Here is a 25,588-nt window from a genome sequence, read left to right as displayed (position 1 = left end):
GCCCCTCCCCTGCCCCCTCCTCACTGGAGCTTAACAGGTTGGTGGTATAATTGGGAGACTTTCAGGGGTGTCATGCTAGGAGCTTAGACCAGAGTCGGAGCACCTTCTCTCCAGCTCCCCAGCCACTGCCCAGCTGGGTTAGAAAAGCAGGCAGTTGAGAGGAGGAAGGAGCTGACGCAGGCGAGGTAGGTGAGGCCCCTCGGCCAAGTTCGAGAGGGGCCTGTGGCCATGAGCGAGCTGGGCGCCCAGAAGACCGGCGATGGCACTGTTTCTCGCCTGCTCAACGTGGTAGAAAGTGAGCTTCAGGCAGGGAGGGAGAAGGGTGACCCTACGGAGAAGCAACTTCAGATCATCCTGGAGGACGCGCCTCTCTGGCAGAGATTCAAGGAAGTCACTAACGAAATGATCGTGACCAAGAACGGCAGGTGAGTTGATCTGCGGCCCTGCCTGGGCTGTCCGGGCTTGGTGAGGGAGGTGAGACCCCCTGAATATGGAAGGGGCTGCCGTTCTTCGCCCGGAGGCAGTGAGCGGACTCAGATGCTCACGGGAAGGACAATCTCAGACGGCTTTCCCCCTGCCAAGGTGATTAATTCCCCGAGGCTAGCGAAGTAGAGGGGAAGCCACCTTGTGTGCATTCTCAGTGGAGACAGTCTGGGAAATTACCGGAAGTGGGGCATTCCCTATGCGTTAGGGAAATAAGTCTGAAGATAATATTATTTTTGTGACCCACTGTGTATCTTGGAGCAGACCTGAGCTCCGCCTCGCTTCAGATAAGGTAGAAGTCACCTTTATTTGGGAGCCGGAGGTTTCCTCTTAAGTATAGCAAACCTGCCCGGAAATTTTGGACTTAGCTGAAGATCGGGAGCGAAAGGGCAAGTTTAATCTCCCTGCCCGTCACTACCTCTGCTTCCTCGTGTGGGTTTCTGCTGAGGGTTCATTTGAGATCGTGTTATGTTTGTGGTGTCATTAGAACCCACTGCAGGAATAGTTACCGAAGCCACAACATACTGTGTGAGAAAAGAGAAGAGATCTTCTGTTTTCTCGTAGCCACGAACGAGAGATGAACAGAAATGGGTCTCCGGTGGCATTCCTTGGATTCTGTTCAATGCAGCCCCGCTAAAAAGTGGCTGTCAAGGTAATGGCGGGAGGTTTCACTTACGTAGAGGAGATGCAGATATTTTGGAAGAAAGTCTCTTCGCTCCCAGCTTGGCCAGACTGGCTCCCAACATTCAGGCGATGCTCACAGGACCTTGGGTTCACAAGGTCGGCAAGCACAGAAGTCAGAAAGCAGGTTCGTGTGCTCAGTTTCAGCAGGGCTCCTGTGTGGCCCTTCGGAGAAATTCTGCTGGGAGAGAAAAGTCGAGGCCAGTGGGACTTCTCTCAGGATTTTGTCCTCGTCCAAAATGCTTCGGTCCCTGATATCTTGAAATGCACAGTGCGGAACATGAACCACCTTGTCTAGCTTGGGAGAACTCCGAAAGCGCCGCTAGGGCCTCCTTGTGCTTTTACCGTCTAGGAAGAGCTTTCTCTTGCCTGTGTTCACCTCTGTAATTTTTCTGCGTATTTAAACTGTAAAAATCTTCCCACGTTTCAAGTCCTTNAGCTGGCAGTCAGCACAGAGCCCGACGCGGGGCTCGCACCCACGAACCGCGAGATCATGACCCAAGCAAAAGTCGGACGCTTAACCGACTAAGCCACCCAGGCGCCCCTCAAGTCCTTTAATATTAAGTACGTGAAAAAAATAGTCTTTGTAGAAAGTCTCATTTCAATCAACTCAGTTATTCTTACCTGTGGAGCTCCTGCCGCCCTTTCCCTTTCTCCAGCGAACTGAATCATTTCTCAGGTTCTCGGAAGGTCTCTCTGAACCCTTTAGGATTGAGATTTTGCCAGACCTTTCCCTTTACGTTTCAGATGAAGAACGGAAGACATGTGTCTGAGAAATTGGTGTGGTTGATAAGGAGTGAGCTTGGCCTGGAATTAGCCTCTTATTGTCACAGATTAAATTGTTAGCGACATCTTATCGTTCTTGAGACCAAAAGATCTTTGTTGTTTCCTGCCGCCTTTAGCCACCCATTCCCCTGCGTGTCCTCGGTGCCCCTGCTGTCAGCCCGCAGACTTGCTCTGTCTCCTCCAGATGGGTCACCCCTGCCCCCAGACCAGCTCCTGAGCCCGGGGTGCGTGCCCCCGTGCCCCTTCTCTGTGCAGAAGACTGTTTCTGGTATTTAACGCCCAGCTGTAGCCCTTTCCATTCACATAACGCGCCTGCCCCAGAAGCGGGCAGACTTTGGATTTCTAGAAGCATCTGATAGGTCCTGTCCACTTGATGTCTCCTTGTTCTGTGTGAACAGCAAGTTTTAAAATAACATAGGATAGGGGCGCCTGGGTGGCTTAGTCGGTTGAGCGTCCGACTTTCGCTTGGGTCATGATCTCGCGGTTCGTGGGTTCGAGCCCCGCGTCCGGCTCTGTGCTGACTGCCAGCTCAGAGCCTGGAGCCTGCTTCAGTCTGTGACTCCCTCTCTCTCTGACCCTCCCCTGCTCACGCTGTCTCTCTCTCTCTCCTAGAAATAAATAAGGATATTTAAATAAATAAATAAATAAAATAAAATAACAGGATGGGCTGATGAAAGGCTTCAGGCTCCTTTCCAAATGGAGAGCTATTTGTATGTATATATATATATATATAGGAGGCTTCCCTCTGACATTGATCAGCAGCAGTAAAGAGAGGGTTTTCCCCTGGATTATCCCCAGAAACGGGGACCCTGATGGCCTCCGTTCCTCCCTCTGTCTCTCCTGCCTCACTCCCTCTCCTTCCCTTTCTCTCCCTCCTCCTTTTCCCCTTCCCTCTTTTTATTTTTTAATTTAATTTAATTTAATTTTATTTACTTTTTAATGCTTATTCATTTTTGAGAGAGAGAGAGAGAGAGAGACAGAGTATGAGCAGGATAGAGAGACGCAGAATCCGAAGCAGCTCCAGGCTCCGAGCTGTCAGCACAGAGCCCGACGTGGGGCTCGAACCCACAAATGGTGAGATCAGACCTGAGCCGAAGCCAGACGTTCAGCCGATCGAGCCACCCAGGTGCCCCCCTTCCCTCTTTGCAAACATAACTTTTAGTTTTCCATATTCAGTTTATTTCAGATATAACAGTTAGTTATAACACACCCCTAGAGCTCATTTGAAGCATCGGTAGTGTGTCCAGCTTAATAAGTATTCTCTTTCCTCTCCGTCCTTGGAGCTAGGAGCTTTGATTTTAGGTTGGAGAAGAAAAACACCTTATTTCGGGTTTCTGGGCAAATACGCGCAATCTCTTGCACGTCTTTTTCTCCTTACTATAACCTCTTCACCTTCGTGGAAAATGCCGTATTTCCCATCTACTTCCACGCAGTTAAACAATTTCGACTCAGTTCTGATTAGATTTGCCTTGAACAGATTTTCAGACATTGGAAGCATTTTAAACGTAGCTGGTGCATCCATGTGTTGTTAAAAAAAAAATAAGTGTTGGAATCATTAGGTTGAATTTGCCGATGATTAAGGGCAGCGAGCTGGTGTGTGGACCATGCGAGCGGGGAGAAAATGGAGGCTGTGTGTCAGGCACATGCATTTCCGTGCCCCATCGCTCGCAGACCCTCTTTCTCCAAAGTTCACAGTTGCGATTTAGGAGGATCGTGTGTTTTTTTGCCACGTGCCTCTAACCAGGCTCCCTTCTGCTTCTCTTAAGGCTGCTTGCTGTCACATCAGCCTCGACACACGCACACACGCCCGGATGGGTATTTCATGAATAGTATCATTCTGTGGTCAGATGGCGGAAGGTGACTTTTGCCTTTACCGTCTCTGCCGTTCCCCACCTACAAAAGCTGCCCCCTCTCTTCCTGCCAACGTCACTGCTCACAGCCTCCTCCAGCCCCGGCTCGGAGAATGGGGTGGGGGTTGGGGGGGAGAAACCGCCTCCCAGCGAGGCCACACCGAGCTCACGGCCAAGGCCCAGCCGCCTTTGGGCCTCAGCATGGTTCTGGGGATGCTTACTCAGCCGGCCGCGTTTGCTTCCTCCTCCTCTCTCTCGCTCTCTGTCTCTCTTCCTAGCCCTCTCTCTCCCTCCCTCCTTCCCTGTCTCTCTCTCCCTCCCTCCTTCCTTCCCTCTCTCTCTCACTCTTTCCCTCCCTCCTTCCCCCCTCTTTTCTCCCTGTCTCCCCTCTTTCTGTCTCCTTTCCCCCTAACTCTTGAATTAGGGACTGATTTACGTGTTTCTCAGCTCCTCACAAACTCTGGGGTTTCTCTGTGATTAGCCAGACCTTGGAAAGAAAAGGAGGAAAATCAACTAGATTAGAAGCACAGTTCATCCCGGGCGCCTGGGCGGCTCGGTCAGTTAAGCTTCTGACTTCAGCTCAGGTCATGATCTCACGGTTCGTGGGTTCAAGCCCCGCATCGGGCTCTGTGCTGACAGCTGGGAGCCTGGAGAATCATCATTTTCCTTACCATGAAAGTCTCATCGTTAAGGGAGAGGAGAGACTGGTGCGTAGAGCCGTGCTCAGGCAGGACTGGATTCGAGGTGCATCATCTGGTGCACTTTTTCCCCTAGAAATTTCTTTTACTTCACATACTTGTCGTAAGCTTCTGTTTAGATTTTGCCTCCTTGAGTGCACTCATAACGCCAAGGCCAGGGTCTCTGTGCAAATCACTGTGATCTCACTGGAGAATACAAACTGAGATGGCCTAAGTTTTTAATTTGCTCTTTTTTTAAAAAAAAAAAAAAGAATTCTTACACTATCCAATTCATCCTTTGTAACGTATACAATTCAGTGGTTTTTAGAATAGTCAGAAATTTATGCAACCACCGCCACTACCTGATTCTAGAACATTTTCTTCACCCCTGAAACAGAGCCCAAAACTGTCAGCGGTCACTCCTCTTTTCTCCCCAGGCTTCTCTCCAGAGAGAAAAGCGGAGGGAAGAGGCACCTGTGAGCCGGGCGGGCGGGAGGTGAGCTGTTGTATTTGGGTTTCCAGCTTCCAAAGTCACCGCCCCGAGGTAGGGTTCTAGAACAGAAGCAGAGCCGGGCCAGCTGAAGGGCTCGGATGTAACGACAGAGCCTCCAACACTTGCAAAGCCCTGATTAGGCGCCAGGCCGTAGAATAAGCGCTTTGATGACGAGCTCACAGAGTTCTTGCCCCGAGTGGACAAGGCTGGGCGAGTGAGCCTGAGAGCAGCTTCAGGAAGGGCAGGGACGGAACCAAGATCTTCACTCGGAATCACCCTTCTCCCCGGCCCCTCAGAGGGTCCGCTGAGTCCCCACCGCTTCCCAGGCCAGAGACACGGTCCAGGCTCTGTGTTCCGCTGCGGGGAGGTGGGCGGTGGTGCCTGAGGCGGGGGGCAGGACCCGCCATGCACCCCCCTCGGCCGGAAGACCAAGTTGAAAGAGGAGCCAGGAAAGGAAATACCAGGGAGGCGGCTCAGCCGAGCGGCGATCATTCGGATCTGTGTTTGCTCAGGAAGCGCACGAATTCCAGCTCAGGAGGCTGGGAGGCTGCACGGCTTGAGTCCATCTCTGGGTGCGTCACTCGTCATCTGCCTGACATGTCCTTCCCTTCCCGCCCCTCCCCCCCTTTCCTTTCCTCCTTTCCTTTCCGTTTATTTATTTAGGGGGCGGGGGAGAAAGAGAATCCCAAGCAGGCTCTGTGATGTCAGCACAGAGCCTGACGTGGGGCTCAAACCCTCCAACCAAGAGATCATGACGAACAGAAGTCAAGGGTCCGAGACTTAAATGACCGGCCACCCAGGTGCCCCGGGTCCCTTATTTTCCGTACGCATCAATTCCATTCTACTCCTCTCAGCGCTGGGCGCCTCTGACCCCAGCAGGATGTCCTTGGTGACGCTCGGGATCCTCGTGTGTGCTCCTTCCTGCTTTCAACACCCCATTCCTGGCATCCTCAGTATCCNCATTTTCTTGGTTATTTTCTTTCTTTTTAAAAATTTTTTTAAAAATTTAAAAAAAATTTTTAAATTTATTTTTGAGACAGAGAGAGACAGAGCGTGAGAGGGGAGGGGCAGAGAGAGAGGGAGTCACAGAATCTGAAGCAGGTTCCAGGCTCTGAGCTGTCAGCACAGAGCCTGATGCGGGGCTCGAACCCACAAACGTGAGAGCATGACCTGAGCTGAAGTCGGAGGCTTAACCGAGTGAGCCCCCCAGGCGCCCCTATTTTCTTTCTTTTTTTAAAGTTTGTTTATTATTTTGAGAGAGAGTGAAAGGGTAGGGGGAGGGGCAAAGAGAGAAGGAGAGAGAATTCCAAGCAGGCTCCGCACTGTCAGCACAGAGCCCAATGCGGGACTCGAACTCGCGAACCGTGAGATCATGACCTGGGTCGAAATTAAGAGTCAGACACTTAACCTGCCTGAACCGCCCAGGCTCCTTCGTGATTGTCTGAAAAGCTAAAGACGCTCTATTCTCGTACATCCTCAGCTTCAATGCTCCTGTAACGCTCCTGGGATTTGGGAAAAGCACAGCCCCTGACGGAGTGGGTCTGGAGCGAGGTCTGAGGTTCTGCGTTTCTAATGAGCCTCGGTTGACCCTGAGGCTGCTGGTTCAGGGACCACTTTGAGCAGCAGGTGTCTGGACTCTAGGTTATTAGCTTCTCAATTTGGAGATTCATATTTTAAAAGAGGTATTGACAAATAAGACCCCGTCTGGGGCGATCAGGTTGGGGAGGCGTGTCTGGAAACAAGGTCTTTTGGGGATAGATTAGAGCGACTTAGAACACTCGGTGAAGGACAAACAAACCAAAGAGAAGGAGAAGAGGTAGCCTCTCCACCTGTGTGAGAGCAAGTTTTCTGGTACTAGACGGCATTCTAGAAGATGGAAGAAGGACCCAGGAGTCCAGAGCGGTACGTCTCCGAGTTCGTTCCCCGAGCACAGTTCCCAGAAAACACTCAGTGAAAGGACGGTTCCGCTGTCCCATGAGCTCTGTGTGTGCGCAGGCCTTATCTTCCCAGAGGTGGAGAGCGCACATTTGTAGATTAAAGGCTCTGAGAAGTCCTGCAGGGAAGGAACTGGTCTAACTCCGTGGAGCCAAGCATTCCCTCACTTGTTTTACCCTGAAACCATGTTTCCACTGTTAATGCTGCCGCTGTCGCTCAGAACTTGTGTTCTCTGTGATGGGCAAAGGGCCGCTTTGTGGCATTAGTGTGAGAACTGATGTGTGCCCGCAGGAAGTCCTTGAAGAAAGGACTCCGTGAGAACGTGGCATCCGATGATAAACTTTGGGCTTCAGGTTCCTCTGTCAAATGGACGAGATCCGTGGTTTTCAGACTTTAAAATGGAGCGCAGTGGTTTATAGTGAGAGAGAGAGAGAATGCACAGGGGAGGGGTAGACAGAGAGGTAGAGAGAGAATCCCAAACAGCCTCCTTGTTAGCATAGAGCCCGACAGGGGGTTCGATATCATTGTAACCTGAGCCAAAATCAAGAGTCAGACGCTTAACTGACTGAGCTACCCAGGCGCCCCTAAGACCCCAGTAAAAAATGCGTTTGTGAACAGAGGCTCTGGAACTGGGGCGGCTGCGCCGGGCACCCCTGCGTCCCGAGGCTCTCCGTGGAAGGCCTTCGCAGAGTGGAGAGATGGCTGGACGGGGAGGGGGCGAAAGGCGCCCCGAAGACGCCCGCATCCTTCCTGTGACTCGGTTTCTCCCCTTTTCTTTTAGACGGATGTTCCCTGTCCTAAAGATTAGCGTCACGGGGCTGGACCCCAACGCCATGTACTCGCTGCTGCTGGACTTTGTCCCAACGGACGGCCACCGCTGGAAGTACGTCAATGGGGAGTGGGTCCCCGCGGGCAAGCCGGAGGCCTCCAGCCACAGCTGCGTCTACATCCACCCGGACTCCCCCAACTTCGGGGCCCACTGGATGAAAGCTCCCATCTCCTTCAGCAAAGTGAAGCTGACGAACAAACTCAACGGAGGTGGGCAGGTGAGATGGGGTCGCCCGGCCGCCCCGCAACACCAATCAAGAAATATCAAGGGTGCATTTAGGCAATTAGAGGGGTCCTCACCGGCCTCTTCTCCCATGCGAGCCAATTATTCCCCGGAGTCCAAATGTGAACAGGAATAAACAGCTCTTAATTGGTGCTTTCAGTTTTTAATGGACTTCCTGATGTTAAGAGAGAGGGAGAGAGCGCAGTAGTTTACTTAATCATCAAGGGCCCTTTCATAGTTGGGTCTTGCGTGGGGCTTTTTACCAGCCCCGGAGGAGACGTTTGCGGGTACCCGGGCTTCTGTTGTTCTCGCTCTTCTTTTTCGGTGTAAGTGGCATGTTGGCAATAGACAAATGCCTTAATAAAAAGCTGCTCCTAAATGAAATAATTGCTACTTCTGCTCGGGCATTATGATAATTGTCGATAGAATATTGAATCAGCTTTGGGTTTTCAGAAAAACAAACAAACCTTAAACAAGGAAGGTTTTATTTAAGGTCTCCAATTAGAGTAAACAAGAATTTGGGCCTTTCTCCGCCTTTGTTCTCTCTGGTAGGATAGCGGATACGAGGGCACCGTGTAAGGCTGAGGTTTGTGTTCTAAAACGTAGACTGTTTTGGGGACCAGAACCGTAGCTGGGAGGCAAGGCTTGCCCTCTCCCCTTCCTCCTGTTTCCAGCCTCTCAGCCCCCAATCCCCGCGGCCTCCTCTGACCGCGTGTGTCACCAGCTGGGACACAGGCGATCACGTTTTAGGACGAGGAGGTGATCCACCCAAGTCCTGGCAATACTCAGAAGATTCTAGTTCTTTGTTAAAACAGGAAATTGAAAAGTAAACCGTTGCCACCCACATTTCGCAACACCAGACTTTCTTTTCTTTTCTTTTTTCTTTAACTTGTTTATTTTGAGACAGAGAGAGTGTGTGTCCTGGGGCAGAGGGAGAAAGAAAGAGAATCTCGAGCAGGCTCTGCGCTGTCAGCACGGAGCCCAGGGTGGGGGCTTGACCTCTCAGACCCTGGGATCGTGGCCTGAGCGGAAAACATGAGTCAGAAGGTTAACCGACTGGGTCAGCCAGGCGCCCCACGACATGACTGTTAATACGACCTCTGTGTGAATCAGAGTGGCTGCTGGGTGACCTCAGATGTCAGCCAGCATTCGTCCTTAGCTCGTCGTTTGTAAAATGCAGCCATGTCAGAATTTTGACATATGACGATTCCTCATATGGGGAAAAACAGTATCTTTTAATGGATCGAAATCCACATCGCTGTTCTGAAAATAAGGAGAGAGGAAAAAAATAAAATAAAAAAGGAAGGCGGGAACTTTCTGGCAAGCCTAGCATGAGCTCTCTGGAAAACTGCCCCCCAACCCCGCCTGCATGCAGTTTTCAGACTCGGGAGTCGTGTGGTGGCGGCTCCGGTGACTCGGATCGACTCGGATTCGGAGCGTGAGGCCCGGACCGAGCTGGGGGCCCAGCCTGGGGCCAAGCAGAGGGGCTGCTCCGGCTCTGACCGCCTCCCCTTCTCTTCCCGCCGCAACAGATCATGCTGAATTCTCTGCACAAATACGAGCCCCAGGTGCACATAGTGCGCGTCGGGGGCGCACACCGGATGGTCATGAACTGCTCGTTCCCGGAAACCCAGTTCATAGCCGTGACCGCCTATCAGAACGAGGAGGTGAGTGTGCCCGCGCGCATGCGTGAGCGCCCCTGGGGGCCAGCGGGGTAAGGCGCAGGGCGGAGGAAAGTGGGCTTCCGGGGTGCAGATACGCCCCAGAAGTGGAGGTAAGCGGCGGGGCGGCCGCCCCCCACTGCCTCTCCCTGTCGCCAGGGGCCCGCCATCCCTGCGTCCCGGTGTCCGTGAGGCACGACTGTGCCCTGCGTTCAGCCCCACGGAGCCCGGAGTCAGTGTCCAGGGCCCCGTGTGGCCCCGNGGGAGCCGCAACCCGGCCTCCCTCCCGGGTTAGTCGGGTGCCCGATGCCCGAGTCCGCTTGTACGTTCTGGGGGCTTCCCTGGCCCATTTGTCGTCAGAAGCGCCGGCAGAGGGTTGGATTCTTTCTGCCCAAACTTAAAAAACAAAAACTTTATAAAGTAATACAAGTTTATGAAAGGAACCCCCACGTAATAAATAAATAGCGCAGAACTATGCTCAGTGAAAAAGAAAAAAAAGGTAAAAATGTATTCTTTCCTGCTTGCTGTTTGAATCCCACTCCCCAAGGAACACTACAAATAATAGCTAAAAGTGTGTGTCTTCCGCACACATATTCTCTGTGCATAGAAATACATCAGAGAACACAGACTTCCTCCTCCAAACTGGCTCATGGTGTATGTATTAGTCTGAACCCGTCTTTCCCCACCAAGCTGCACAGGACGGCCCTCTTTCCGTGTAAGTAGGTTCAGGCACGTGTCATTCTGAAGCGCCTGTGGAGGGCCCGCCGCACACCGGGCAGTCAGCTCCCCTTGGGGGACATGAGTTTCTTTGCAGGCGTTTTATTTGCTGTTCTCGATGACGCTGCCGGGAATGTCCCCTATGTCCCCCTCTGCTGCTGGCTTGCGTGGACGAACGCCTAGAAACGGAATTCTCGTCCGGGGGCGGTGGTTCAGCACCGGGAGGCGGCTCCAAATGACCTCCCTCCAAGAGCCCACGCTAGTCTGCAGTCCCCACACTGTTCCCAGCACTGGTGACGATCGCCTTGTGTCAGTTTTGATAACCTGATAGGTAAAACAAAACAACCAAACCCAAAGTATTTTCACTGGTGCTTTACTCTGCATTTCTTTATTTGGAAGCTTTAAAAGATTTGGGGCTCCCACCCGCCCTCGGAGTTAGAACCCCAGGGATGGGGCCCGGAATATGTAGGTTTTAAAGTCTCCCTAAAGGATTCTGATGATGAGCATCCAGGTGTGGAAACTACTACCTTAGTGCCTCCAGGTACAACTGAATTGTGGGTCTAACTCGCATCCCAGGTGTGCAGAGAAAATGCCATTTCTTTCCTACGAGTCATCTGGCCTCTTGGCCGAGCCCCTCCAATGGGCCAGTGGGAACACGAGTTAAATATTAGATCATTTATACAGGCCCTCGGGTGGTGCTGAGTGTCGGCGGAAACAGGCTGTGTTCAAGACGGCCTTCCCTTCCCTGCTTCTGTCCCCCGTAGAATCTGGGTCTTTGAAGGGAGGGTGTGGCTTTTGTGACTCTAGTGAGTGCGGAGGGGGCGCTGGGGGCTAGGCCCTGGCCGCCTCCCGTCTCGGGGCGATGCCCCTGCCCTCTTACTCCCGCTGCTCCCAGAGTCCGGTTGCCGGCTCTGGGTGCTGGACAGTCCCCTCTGGCCCGCCAGCCCGGCTAAGGCCACCCCTCCGGCAAGCTACCCAGCCTCCGGCTGTATTCCAGCCTTGATTCCCCCCGCCCCGGGAATCAAGCACAGGAAATGCAACCTGAGAGCTTCCCTCTGCCACCAGCACTTTCCTGCCCGCTGGGTGTAGATGCACCCTGAGAGGGGAGCGGCCTGGGGGTGGCCGCCAGGCAGGGAGAAGCACTCGGTGATGCCCATCAGGCCCTTCTGATTTCTTCCCCGTTCCCCGGGGCCAGAAAGAGTCGTGCTTTTAGTTCACTTTTCTTCCTTCCCCCAGGCCCTTGCTGAAGCAAACATTCTTTGCAGCGCGTATTTATTCAGCAAATATTTGTTGAGTCTTACTACCTGCTGGGACTCCTGTGATGGGCATCACAGATGTGTGCGCTGCCCTCAAGTCACTTACATCCCTGGGGGGGGGGGAGCGGGGAGCGAAAGCACACATGCGTTACACACACACACGTATATGTACATCTGGCCAGCGTGAGGGTGCGAAGGCGGGCGGGAGTGAGAATCTGTGTTTGTGTTAAGGTGGCCCCAGGAGTAAGTGATGACCGCAGACTTAGGGAGTGAGTCGGGCTTTCTCTCCCGCGAGGTGGGGTCACACCTGCACCACTCCCGACTGTGTTCCCAGGGTCTAGAAAACTCACATGGCGGGAGCAGGGGCGGGGGGAGGGGGCGNGGTATTCAATAATTCAAAAAAAGGGGCGGGGATGAAATAATAAATAAAAGGAGGAAGGCCAGGTTTAGCACATCAGGCTTTGCTCATTTCTAACTTTGTCCTTTCTTTGCTCACCTTCGCTGCCTTTGCCGTTTTCACTACAGGCCACAATCCAACGTTCTTTGTCACAGACAGCGCGCTAGTACTTTGGCGCAGGAGTAAGCAAAGAAACATGGGCAGGGAGGAGAGGAAAGCGATGGGGGTTCTTCTGAGTGGACAGAAGCTCACGGGTGAAGATAAAGGGTTCTGTCTGTTCATACGTGTTGCGCTTTCACTAAGGCTTCTTGTCTTTGTCGACATAGATAACAGCTCTCAAAATCAAGTACAACCCTTTTGCTAAAGCCTTCCTGGATGCCAAGGAAAGGTGAGTAGAGAAATCGCAGTGAAATATTGTCGGTTGGCTTCTGCACGTGTGAAATTTATGATCATCTTGAAAGGAACTTGCATTCCCTTTGAAAGAAATAGGTTTGCAACATTCAATTCGCTATTTAACCAAATCACCAAAATTCAACAAACTCCTAATTATCTGTCCGTTAAGCAGGACTCCGTGAGAACCTCATAACTGGCAATGTTTTCTCAGATCTCTTTTCCTACCGGTTCTTGAAAGCAGCACAGGAACATTAAAAAAAAATAGTTAAGTGATTTAGATTTTTAGTAATTCACTTTGCCCTTCCTCCAATTATCTCTGAGTAGTATGCTTTCAATATATTTATTGTTATATTTTATTTTATTAAATTTTTTTTAACATTTATTTATTATTGAGAGACAGAAAGAGACAGAGCATGAGCATGGGAAGGGCAGAGAGAGGGGGAGACACAGAATCTGAAGCAGGTTCCAGGCTCTGAGCTGTCAGCACAGAGCCCGACGCGGGGCTCGAACTCACAAACCATGAGATCATGACCTGAGTCAAAGTCGGATGCTTAACTGACTGAACCACCCAGGTGCCCCTCAATATATATATTTTTGAAACTACATGTAGCCTGGGAGAGGTGAGTGATTCATACGAGTAACTCATAAAGGAGAGAGGTTTTGAGAGAAGAAGGTGCAGAGACTTCTGGGATTGTGAATGGTCACTTTAGGCTGGAGACTTTACATCTTTGTGTTTTTCCTTTCCATGCTGGAAAACAATGAAAACGGAAGAGTCCTTACCAATGCCTTCTGTCAAAGGACTTTGTCCGTCAGTATTTGATGCAATTTAATTTCAGATAACCAGAGGCCTAAAAGCCAAAAAATCTGATGTGAGTTAACAGAACTTTGAGCAAGCAGTCCTGACTTGGAGTCTTAGCTTTGCCGTTTCCTGGCTGTGTGAGCTGACACCAGTCACTTTACCTCTCTGAGATCCATGTTTTGAATCTGTAAAATTAGGGGCACCTGGGTGGCTCAGTCAGTTTAGTGTCTGACTCCGGCCCAGGTCATGATCTCACAGTTCGTGGGTTCGAGCCCCGCATCCGGATCTGTGCTGACAGCTAGCTCAGAGCCTGGAGCCTGTTTCAGATTCTGTGTCTCCCTCTCTCTCTCTGACCCTCCCCTGCTCACACTACTCTCTCTCTCAGAAATAAATAAAACGTTAAAAAAAATAAATCTGTAAAATTGGCATAGGAATATTTTCCTCCCGGGATTATCGGTGGATCTAGCATATCATGGATGTGTCTGTGCCCTGAAGTCCTACGCAAATCCCAGCTGTTTCTGTTGCTTGAATTTTGCCAGACAGGAGCAGTGACCACAAATCAGTGAGATCAAACTCGGTAGCTGTAAATATGGCAAATTGGAGTCACATTAACTTGCAATTCAAAGAGGAATTGCACATGAGATAAAGTAACCTGGAAGAAGAAGGGGGGGAGACATTTGAGATAAATGGAGTTTGATTTTCTTATTCTCAGAAATGTATTGCTTTCCAAAGAGAATTTGGGGTAGGCTTTCCGCTGGACGTGCATAATATGCTGGATGGCCATGGTGCACTTTCGCTCTCTTTCAGGAATCACCTAAAAGACATTCCGGAAGCTGTCTCTGAGAGTCAGCACGTGGCCTATTCTCACTGTGAGTTGGGTGGACACTGGGTGGATGCTGGGTGGGCCGCCCCTGGTGGGGACACTGGAGCCAGACTCCCCCTGCTGGGTTCCAGAGCTTCTCTCGAGACTCAAAAGGTTATTTCTTCCACTCAAGACATGTGTGTGCCCTTTCCAGAATTCCCAGAGAGAACTGGTGTTCCTCAGGGGCTGGACTGAATCTCAGGCAGGGGATAGGAATGGGTGATGGATTTCTCAGACTCGAGTTGTCTAGTCCCAGAAGCTTAGGACTGTCGCCTCTGCCTCCACTGTCCACCCTGTACCCTTGTCAGTCTGGCCTGGATTGCTCCTGTTCTCACCGTTTGCCCATTTTTGTGTTGGTCACCACTGCGGCGCCTCCCTTGAATGTGTGGGGAACCTGGGGGTGCCGACAGGAAACCCACAGGGTGAGGTGAGTGATATGCCGCGGGGGACTGTGGGGCGGAGGCGGGGCCTCCCTAGTGGGGTACTGGCCTCCCCCTGCCTGGATGGCACGGGAGGAGGCCCCGTGAGGGAGGAAGCCCCCTAAAGCTGCAGCAGAATCCCAGGTAAGTGATGTCAGAGCAGAAAGTTAACGCTGGTGTCGGAGACATTGTGATGCAAATGGTGATTTGCTTGGGTCCAGCTGGGAGTGGGGGGCCCTCTGCTCGCTCGGTCCGTGTGCCCCTGCGCCTCTGCTCATGCGCACTGCAGAGCCCCAGCATCATGCAGAAAGGGAGGGGCTCTCAGAAAAGCACTTTTTATTTATTTATTTTTTTAATGTTTTATTTATTTCTGAGAGAGAGAGACAGTGTGAGCAGGGGAGGGTCAGAGAGAGAGGGAGACACAGAATCTGAAACAGGCTCCAGCCTCGGAGCTGGCAGCACAGAGCCGGACGTGGGGCTCGAACCCACGAACTGCGGGATCATGACCTGAGCTGAAGTTGGACGCTTTACCAACTGAGCCACCCAGGCGCCTCCGAAAAGCACTTTTTAAAGGGAGCCGGCCTAGCAGGCCTTGGGTATAGTACCTGCTTGTGAACCACGTGTTTTCCAAACTCACACGTCATGGTCTTCTCAGCAAGCCTGTTCAGGTGTGTCCCTTAACGTGGCAAACCAACGGCGCAGGGGGCCGGTTAGGGTGACCACGTGCCTGGCTTTGCCTCCTGGACACCTGCATCAGACAAAGCTTTCTTTCTTCCCTCCCCTCCCCTCCTCTTTCTTTCTTTCTCTCTCTCTCCCTCCCTCCCTCCATCCTTCCCTCTCTTTTTCCTTCTTTCTTTCCATGCCTTTTCTTTCTTTTTGTTTTTGTTTTTCATTCAAAACCAAATTTCTGTGAACTATTTCGCAGCCTTCCAGAGTGTTCTGCACGATTCTTGCTTCAGCGAGCAGCTCTCCCACTTTTGCTCTCAGAATCGTGTGGGGGGGGCGGTGAGGGAAGCCATCGTGGCTCGTGTTGCTTGGAGTGAGAACTGTAGACACCTTCCCGCTGGGCGGAAACAGGCCCTCACTCTCTGTGACCACATTAAACATCGCCTGGTGGCTGGAGATTACAGATGCATCTCACATCCCTTCTCAGACTTTTAATTAATTCAGTTAAGTCAGAAGCAACCTCACTTTTGCATTTCTGTAACTTTTCATTCAAATGGTCTTTTATACAGCTCAGTTCCAGCCCTCCTCAAGAGGCTTCCTGAACTTTAATAGGAACTGTCATCCTTCCCCAAAGAAGCCAGCTTCGGGGCTGCTGTGAAGGGGGGTGACAGCGGGCGTGGTCCCCGTCTCTACCCGGGCAGATATTCAGTGTCGTTCACACAGAGACGGAGTACGTGCGGTGGCTGGTAAGTGCCTTGTGGTGTGGAAGTTCACGGTCTCTCTGTCTCCCTCTCGTCTGTTCCAGTGGGAGGCTGGATCTTTTCCAATCCTGATGGAGTGTGTGCAGCAGGAAACGCCAATTACCAGTATGCCACACCCTTGCCTCTCTCTGCTCCCCACCCCCACCACGGCTGTGAGCACTATCCTGGCCTCCGAGGGCACCGGCAGACTCCCTACCCTTCTGCGTACATGCATAGAAACCATTCTCCCTCAGGTGTGTGGTTTTGCTAATTAACCCCTTGGGTGCTGGCAGGGGGTGGCGGTGCAGAGAGATGGATAAACAGCGAGCGGTAAAAAGAAGTGTCTGAAGATGGAGTCCCTTTCACCTAATATGGGTAATAGTATTGTGTTAAAAGAAGAGAGAGACAGACGCAGAGCATGAGCAGGGGAGGGGCAGAGAGAGAGGGAGACACAGAATCCGAAGCAGGTTCTGACGTGGGGCTTGAACCCAGGAACTGCGAGATCATGACCTGAGCCGAAGTCAGATGCTTAACCGACTGAGCCACCCAGGCGCCCTATCATTTTAATGTTTTATTTTGTATACGAATAGTTGATTATATGTCTACGGGCTGGGCTCTGCCGAGGGACGGACAAGAAAAACACCCCGCTCTACAGAGACTCTATTCTCCTACGGGGAGGTCAACACTAATGGAAAGAAATAAGTAAGATTCAGGGTGCCTGGGGGACTCCGTCGGTTAAGTGCCTGACTCTTGACTTTGGCTCAGGTCACGATCTCCCGATTCAGGAGATCGGGCCCTGCGTCGAGCTCTGCGTTGATGGTGTGGAGCCTGCTTGGGATTCTTTCTCTGTCTCTGTCTCTGTCTCTCTCATTCAAAATAAAGACGAGTAAACATTTAAAAAAAATGTTAAAGAAATAAGTAAGCTTCAAGCGTTAGGATCCCACCCTCAGCTCTGTCTGCAGAGGCTGTCGTGGCCACCGGCTGCCTGTCCCTGCGTCCTGTCACGTGTTACTCCCAGCAGCCTTTGCAGCTGCTGTAGGAAGGAATAGAATGTAGCTTAATGATACCAGAAAGTGGGCCATGCTCTCACTCTGCTTCCCGGTTCTTGCCCACGGTCAGCACACAAGTCACAGCTGCTGAGCCCCGGGTGCACACCAGGCCCTCGTCCGGGCAGTGGGGAGAGGAAGGTGATGAAGGTGTAGTTTCTGCCCTGAGGAAGCTCAGGGCTGCATGAATAATGGATCATAACACGAGGTAGTGCGGGCTCTCGGGTGCTCCTCGGGCCTGTAGCACCACCTGGGAACTTGTTAGAAATGTAGACTCTCGGGCTCTCCTTCTGGAAGAGCCCACGTTTTAACGAGATCCCTAGGTGATATGCATGTTGAAGTTTGCAAAACATTCTGGAACACACCTAAGCCCAGGTGCTGTGGGAATGACAGAAAAAGAGCAGCCGTAGTTGCCCCGGAGGGGTTACCCCTGAAGTTGAGATTCGCAGAATGAATAGAAGCAGGTGGAGGTGGGCGTGAGCAGAGGTGGAGGCGGAAGGCAGGGTCCCAGAGGAGGTGACGGTCCCTGAGGTAAGAGTGGTGTGAGCAAAGGCACAGGGGGGAGAGGACCCAGGGTGTCAGGGGGACTGGATTTGGAACAGACTGTGGATGACGAGAAGTGCCTGGGCCAGCCAGGCATGTGCACTGGAATGTTCTTCCTCGCTCTTCTCTGCGTCCCTCCATCCTCTCTCACATACACACTATTTATGCGCATGGAGAGTCACAAACGTAGAAGACACTATTCTTGAGATGTTTAAATTTACTTGAGGTTGTTGAGAAGAAAAAGATGCTGGTCCTCAAGAATCTCATCTGGGGCACCGGTGGGGGGGGCCCTCGGCTTGTGTTGAGGGGATGCTGACACGGTCTGTTCTTCAAGGGAAGGGAGCGTAGTGATGAGTCGGACGGATCTGTGTCACGAAGGGCGAATCACCCCTCCTCTCTGAGCCTCATGGACAAAGTGGAGAGGACAGGGCGCTGTTGTGAAGAGTGAAATATGAACGGAATGTGGCATGGGGTTGACGTTCATTACACCCAAGGGCCTCCCTCTTTTCTGGTTCCTTCAGGAAGTACAAACAAGCCATTAGCACCTGTATCACAAGCCACGGCTATATCTGGCCCTTGAATAATATCAGTGGCCGCCATCTTTATATGTTCTACACACCCCATCAACTCAACTGTTGTTATTTCCCCAAAGTGAATTTGATAGAAAGCTCCAGCAATAACCTGCAAGTTTTCTCCGGAGCCGACAGCTGGACTTCCTTATCCTCCACGCCCCACGCCAGCATCCTGCCTGTACCCCACACCAGCGGGCCAATCAATCCAGGGCCTAGGTAAGACCCACACCAGCAGCTTGCTCATTGGTGGGCTTGGGGGCTTACATTAGCACTGGAGACTCAAGTTCATTCATTTTCCTCGGGTGGCTTGGCCTAAGCCATTGTAGTGACTCCTAAGCCACTAGGAAGGGAATGTAAAAAATGGATGGACCTTTCACTCCCAGAGAGAGGGGAGTGGGAGAGCACCTGCTCAACTGTATGCTCTTTGTTTTGTAGCTTTGGTTTTATTCTATTTTATTTTATTATTTTATTTTAGAGAGAGAGAGTGAGAGCAGGGGAGAGGGACAGAGGGGGAGAGAGAGATAATCTCAAGCAGGCTTCATGCTCAGTGGAAGAGCCTGACGCAGGGCTTGATCTCATGACCCTGTGATCATGACCTGAGCTGAAATCAAGAGTCGGATGCTCAACCAACTGAGCCACCCGGGTGCCCCTGGTATTCTATTTTTAAGAGGGAAGAGGCATTATAGCCCGGAACCAGTCAGAAATGCTGTAACCTGTGGTGGGAGCAGACAGACATTGACTCTAGGGGAAGTGAAGGGGGAAAGTATAAATAGACTGAAAATTCAAGACCCTGGATTGTCCATGTTCTCATAAGTCACCCGTCCGAACGGGGGAACAGACAGTGGGTGCCTGGTCTGCATCCAGGTAACGGAGCAGAGTGTAGCATGCGGGACCGTGGCGTGACTCACACCAGAGACCTCACACCTGATCTGGAGATGGGGGAGGGGTGGGGAAGCGGGCAAGGGGGACCTTGGACTTTGACAGACGCGGGCTTTGGCCCTGGTTCTACCTGTTACTGACTTTGTGGCTTCAGGCAGTTGTCTTAGCCTCACTGAACTTCAGCTTTCTTATCATTAACCTGGAAGCGATGTGAGCAATGTGAGTGGCTCTGCAGGTGACGGTGAGCTCAGAAGGACAGTGTGCATTAAAATGCTTTGTAAGCAGCAACATTCTCTCTAAATGTCAGCTGTTGCCTTCAGTTCTGTATGCAGAGTTTTGAGAAGGTTCTAAAAGGGATTCAGAATTAAAAAGGTGGGTCTTGGGAGATGTCTGATGACTTGTGATTTGCTGGTCTAGAAAATGTTAGGAGAACATAGGGCTTTGGTCTGCAGCAGGGCTGCTCACACTTAAATGTGTGTTAGAGTCACCTGGGATGCGGGGCGCCTGGGGGGCTCAGTCAGGTAAGAGTCTGACTTCGGTCACGGTCTCACGGTTTGTGGGTTCAAGCCTCGCCTCAGGCTCTGTGCTGACAGCTCAGGGCCTGGAGCCCGCTTCGGACTCTGTGTGTCCCTCTCTCCCTGACCCTTTCCCGCCTGCACTCTCTCTCTCAAAAATAAATAAACATTAAAAAAAAAAGAAAGAATCACCTGGGATGCTGTTAAAATGCACAATTTGTGTGCCTGGGCGGCTCATTTGGTTAAGTGTCTCACTCTTGATTGTGACTCAGGTCATGATCTCACCGTTCATGAGATTGAGCCCCACACTGAGCTCTGTGCTGACAGTGTGGAGCCTGCTTGGGATCCTCTCCCTTCCTCTCTGCCCCTCCCCTGCTTGTGCAGTCTCTCTCTCAAAATAAATAAATAAAAACTTTAAAAAATGCACAGTCTTATGAGCAGGTCTGGCTTGGAGCCTGAGGCTTGCATGGGTGTTGCTGGTGTTGCCATGATCCTGATGATTTTAATACTGATGTTGCTGTGGCAAAATCAGGATCTAGTGCTGGGCTACCCCATGCAGCGGCCGCCTGTGGCCATGGAACCCTTGAAACGCAGCAGGTTCCCCCGGAGGTGTGCTGTGAGCGTAATGCACACAGAAATTTGGAGACATAGTAGGAAACAAAGAATTAAAATCTCAACTCTCTCTCTTCCTCTCTCTCTCTCTCTCCCCCTTTTTTTTTTTTACCTTGAATGCATGTTGAAATGATAATATTTTGCATGTTTTTGGTTCCATAAAACATTATTAACGATAAGTGCATTTTTTCCTTCTCTTTCTTTTTTAAAATATGCGGCTACTAGAAAATCTAGCCTTGCAGTTACGGTTCATGTTTCATTTCTATTGGTCAGTACTCACCTGGATTATCTAAAGGAAAAGCACAGATTCGGGTTGTGGTAGGAATCGAGAAAGCAAGTCCTTGAAGATATTAAACGATCATGTGGCAGATTCTGTCCTAGATATTTTGTTAGTTGTTTACAGTATTCGGCGACATCCACCAGGCCGCTGTTCAAAGTCCTACTTTAGTGTTGGAGGTACCATAGCTCAGAAGCATTAAAAACGTCCTGAAGGTCACCCAGTGGGTGGTGTAACTCAGGGCATGGTTTTCCCACCGTCCCCGGAGGCATCAGACGATGCTGTAGAAGAGTCTCTTCTGGAGATCAGGCCCCCAGTCGCAGCAAGCCACGCTGGCTAACAAACAAACCAACAAACAACAAGCAAACAGCCACAGCACGGGCTTTTGTAGGTTTCAGGTGGCCCAGCGAGGGCTAGTGTCTGGACCTCGCACGGAGTAGGGTGGCACTGCTATTTCTAGTCACCCCAGCAGCATATTTAACCTATTACCGACTCCACCAAGATTTTGCTAGAGAGCAGCAAATGTGTCCAGTGCCGTCGCTGCGTAATGAGCCTGTTCTCACGTAGTGCAGTGTCAGGCGATGCAGAGACTCAAAAATGTCAGGACATCGTGATGACCAAAGGCTTAGAGCACTGGCGTTTACCTTACTGTTCCAACTACAGTCATTTCAGCTACACTCGGGTGCAAAATCTGCTGCATGTTACAGTCCACTGGAAAGCTTTAAAAAGTCCTGATACCCAGGCTGCAGGCCGGACTGGTAGAAAACATCGGGATCTCTGGCGTCAGTGTTATTTTAGAACTTGCTGAGTGATTCCAACATGCAGTTGGGTGTGTGAACCAGTGCTGTAGAATAAGAGATGTCCAAGAAGGGGGTCTAGCTCGCTGGCCTTTCTGCCAGGGACCAGAGCTGCTGGGGAGAGATGAGCAACAGAAGAGTCAATTATAACCACCACCATTTGGTGCGTGCCCTGTGCCAGGCATCATCCACTCATCTTATCTAATCCTCATAATAGTATCTGTAATGAGTGCATAATTATCACTCCAAATCTTGAGGATGAGGAAACCAGGGCTCAGAGGTATTGACTGGACCGAGGTCATGGAGGCAGTAAGCCGTAGACTGGGATGCGAGCCCAGGTTTTCTGAGCTTCTGTGCCCTGATTGTTATATATGTCATCTCCCCTCTCTTCCAGTGAGGGGTCTCACTCACTCACAGGCTGTGCCGTCCAGATACCCTCCTTTGGCACCCCTGCCCATCCACACCTCCAGAAATGCTGTGTTCAGAATCGAAATTGCTGGTGGCAGGGCCAAGTATCAAAATTCAGGTCAGGACACCTCACTGTCTGCTTATTCCGCTACATTCACTGCTTCTCCACAGAAACAGGGCCCCTCTGGATCAGAGCTGGAGATAAAGCCGTGCCGGGCGCTCCGGCCCGGGTCCCGGGCCCTCAGCAAGTGCCTGTGTTTCTGTCTCTGCAGCCCCTACCCGTGCCTGTGGACCATCAGCAATGGCGGCGGCGGCCCCGCCGGGCCAGGCCCGGACGTGCACGCGACCTCCCCCGGGACATTTCTCCTGGGGAGCCCGGCTGTGACTTCGCCCCTTTCTGCCCAGGCATCCACGTCAGCCGGCGTGGAAGTTCTGGGGGAGCCTTCGCTGACCAGCATCGCCGTGTCCACCTGGACCGCCGTGGCCTCCCATCCCTTCTCGGGCTGGGGCGGCCCGGGTGGGGGAGGGCGCCATTCTCCCTCTTCGCTGGAGAGTTAGAGGTTCCTAGGGAAGGTGTCAGCAGAGAACCTTCTATGCGTAGAGCTTTTAGAAACCCCAGCTGTGGATTCCAGGAAGCTAGACTGCGGGGAAGGGCACCCCACCCAGTGAGCTGGAGGGTTGGGTGGGTTACGGGAGATGATTTGGTTTGATGATGCTTCCTGGCTTCTTTCTGCACTCCCGTTTTCTCTGCAGCTCATTGGTGACAAGCTTAGGTAACCAAAGGTCATTGAGTACCTTCCTGGCCCTGGCCCCTTATTTCAAGTGATTCTAGAAGGCCCCACTTCCTGTTCTGTAGAGGTGTGCAAAGCTATTAAGTAAGTGCTGAGTTTACCTGGCCTGAGGCTTCCCAGCCTTCTGCAGCCCTGGAAAGTATCTGTGGCCACAGGGCTTCTGCTTTGAGACCAAGGGAGGGTGTAAGTTCACAGGGTGCAGTTAACACACATAGAGCTAATTGCATTTTACTCCCAGAACCGTGCCTGGAATTGAGGAAATGAGATCATGTACTTCCCTGGCTCAGAAACCTTCCCTGGCTCACCATTGCCTACAGAACGAAGTCATACCTCCCGGCTGGAAGGAAACCATCCGCTGTCAAGCCTCCAATTTCATTTTCAGCTTCGGTTTCCTTCATTACCCCGTTAGCGTCCTACATTTCAGTCAAGGCAGATGTTCTGCCCGTTGTCTAAAAGTTCAGTGTTCTTTCCTGCCTCTGTGCCTTCTCCGTGTCTCAGCTAATCTCGGTTCTGTCCCACCTGCGTGACTTCTGCCCACCCTCTGGGGACGGGCTGACGTGAGTCACGTGCCCTGATGTGCCTGGGCACATGTGATCCTGCCCGGCTGCCTGCCGCCCCTGCCAGAGCCCAGAGGCTCCCTGCCTCTGTTGTGGAGCTCAGCCCGTCCTGCCTTGTGTGTTTGTTACCTATGAGTGTGTCTCTCCCACTAGACTGTGAGCCCCTTGAGGGTGAGGGCTAGCCTTCTTGTCTTTGTTGCCCACACCACCCAGTACTGTGCCTTGCCTACAGTAGGTGCCCAATAAACACTGGCTGAATGCAACTGGTGTGCAGTGCGTGTGTGTGGAGATGACAGCCGTGGAGCTTGCTGGGTGACAGAGCTCGGAGACACGTGTCCGGGACAGGGTAGCGTGTCAGTGTCAGGAGCCCAGGAACGTGCTGTGTTTCCCAGGGCTCCTCGTCTGAGGACAACGTGCAGTGAGACTGATGAACCGGAAAAGGTGTGGGTAGAGCGGTTACTTCCAAATACCGGCTCTTGGATGCCCTGTGCCATGATCACCCGGAACACCTGTTAGAAGCACACATTCCTGGGCACGCTCCACACCTGCTGGGTCAGTCTCTTTAGGGCTGGAGCCCAGGAATCTGCCTTTCAAACAGGTGCTCCAGAGCCACGGCTGGAACCTCCTTGCCCAGAATAGAGAAATCGAGTGATAAATCCTGCAGGAACCTCATTTCAGATAAGAGTTTCAACCTCCATCCCAGCCAAGGTTGTTGCTACAGCAACGGTGTAGCCAGTGAGCAAAATTACTGGTTCCTTCCTTTGCTTTTTGCCTTTTCAACCACCCCGGATGTGCTGATAGCTACGGGAATGAAGTTTCTAGACCTGCGCGACGCATCGCTCTCCCAGGCCATTCTCCACTGCACNCGCGCCCCTGACCAACGCGCCAGCGGCGCAGCCACGATGCACCAACATGGCGGCCCTTTGAAGAGCTGCCTGCTCGGCGCATGCGCGGGGCGGGGCTGGCTTGGGTTCCCTGGTTCCGCTGTGACGCCGCCGGAGGCGTTAGCACAGTGATGTACTAGCTTCTGTGCCAGACGGCGTTTAGGTGGGTTTTCGAAAGTGGCCGGTTCTCATTCTGTTAGAAGTTTAGGCCCTGGCGGCCTGCAGCTGCCCGGCTGACCCGCCACAGGCCGCTGCACTGGCCACCGAAGCCGTGAGGCGGCGGGTGCGCTTAGGTCCGCCGACCTGTCTGGTCTTGGCCTTTCTGCCAAGGTGAAGAGATTATTATTTTTTTAATATGTTTTATTTATTTGTAGGAGAGAGAAAGAGAGAGAGACAGCGTGAGCAGGGGAGGGTCAGAGAGAGAGGGAGTCACAGACTGAAACAGGCTCCAGGCTCTGAGCTGGCAGTCAGCACAGAGCCCGACGCGGGGCTCGAACCCACGAACCGCGAGATCATGACCTGAGCGAAAGTCGGATGCTTCACCGACTGAGCCACCCAGGCGCCCCTGAAAGCTCGAATTCTTAAATCACGGTTTCGGCAGGGCCGTGCTCTCCCCAGAGGCTCTGGCGGAGGACCCATCCTTGCCTTGACCTCGCTGGTAGTGATTGACAGCAATTATTGGGGTTTCTTGGCTTGTAGATGCCTCACTCTGATGTCTGCCTCTGTCATCACATGGTGTTTTCCCTGTGTGTCTTTGTTTTTTCTTCTTATAAGGACACCAGCCATTGGATTCGAGCCCACCCTAATCAGTATGAACTTGTCTTACCTAATTACGTCTGCAATGACCCTATTTTCTAAATAAAGTCACATTCTGAGGTCCTGCGTGGACAGGAATTTGCAGGGACACTATTCAACCCAATACAGGGTATAAGCAAATGTTCTCCCTTCAAATGTTTGTAAAAGGAGAGCGTGAGAACTTAGCACTTCCCTTTCTTTGTTGGCTGGAATGCAGATGTAATACCTGGAGCTTGAGCAGTTATCTTGCACCATGAGGTGGAAGCCACGATTTGAGAATGATGGAAGAACGAGATAGAAGGATTCTGAGTTCACCACCCTCTTTGAACCCTCCTATCAGCCTTAGACCTCTTTCTTCTGTGCTTTGTCTAAGTAGGAAAAAAATAATCCTCTGTCTTTTTTAAGTCATTTTTTTTTGTTTTGTGTTATTTGAAGCATAAAAATCTAGTCCTAATTTTTACAATGGCTTGTTATTTTCAAAAAGTCTAAATCACTTAAAACATTTTTTTTAATGTTTATTTATTTTTGAGAGAGAGACACAGACACTCAGAGTCCAAGGAGGGGCAGAGAGAGAGGGAGACACAGAATCCGAAGCAGGCTCCAGGCTCTGAGCTGTCAGCACAGAGCCGGTGGGGCTTGAACCCACGAACGGTGAGATCATGACCTGAGCCGAAGTCAGTCACTCAAGGACTGAGCCACCCAGGCGCCCCTAAATCCCTGTAAAGATGCTTACGTTATGTGCTCTTCCTGACTGCGGTATTGTTATCTCGGGTTTTGGGGCCTGCCCTCCAGCTTACCTGCATTTGTGATGGAACCCTTCCTTCCGTATTTGTACTTCTGATTGGTTTCAGTCGTGACAGTGTTTTTTCATAAAAGGTTTACACTCGCTTCTCTTCTCTACATCCGGCTCGCCCCCAGCTCTTCCGGCTACGACTGCAGCAGGACTCACCACCCAAGACANAAGGCCCGGGCTCGCGCAGGGAGGCGGAACGGGAGCGAACCTCGGAAGGAGCACCGGGAAGAAGCTGGTTAAAAGAGGGGGGGTT

The 25,588-nt window shown here is 51.7% G+C and overlaps 1 protein-coding gene across 1 annotated transcript; it reads left to right on the top strand.

Annotated features, from left to right (window-relative positions):
• Window positions 1-228: 228 nt before the first annotated feature.
• TBX19 (T-box transcription factor 19) lies at window positions 229-23,108 on the top strand. The gene is made up of 8 exons (XM_077761761.1): window positions 229-425; window positions 7,687-7,951; window positions 9,489-9,623; window positions 12,314-12,375; window positions 13,987-14,048; window positions 15,932-16,120; window positions 18,108-18,243; window positions 21,788-23,108. The coding sequence occupies exons 1-8, from the start codon at window positions 229-231 to the stop codon at window positions 22,071-22,073; spliced, it is 1,332 nt and encodes a 443-aa protein (XP_077617887.1). The 3' UTR covers window positions 22,074-23,108.
• The last annotated feature ends 2,480 nt before the right edge of the window (window positions 23,109-25,588 follow it).

Source organism: Crocuta crocuta, unplaced genomic scaffold, assembly GCF_008692635.1.
Source record: "Crocuta crocuta isolate KB4526 unplaced genomic scaffold, BGI_CrCroc_1.0 scaffold243, whole genome shotgun sequence".
NCBI lineage: Eukaryota > Metazoa > Chordata > Mammalia > Carnivora > Hyaenidae > Crocuta > Crocuta crocuta.
This window is presented reverse-complemented; position numbering and strand designations above follow the sequence as displayed.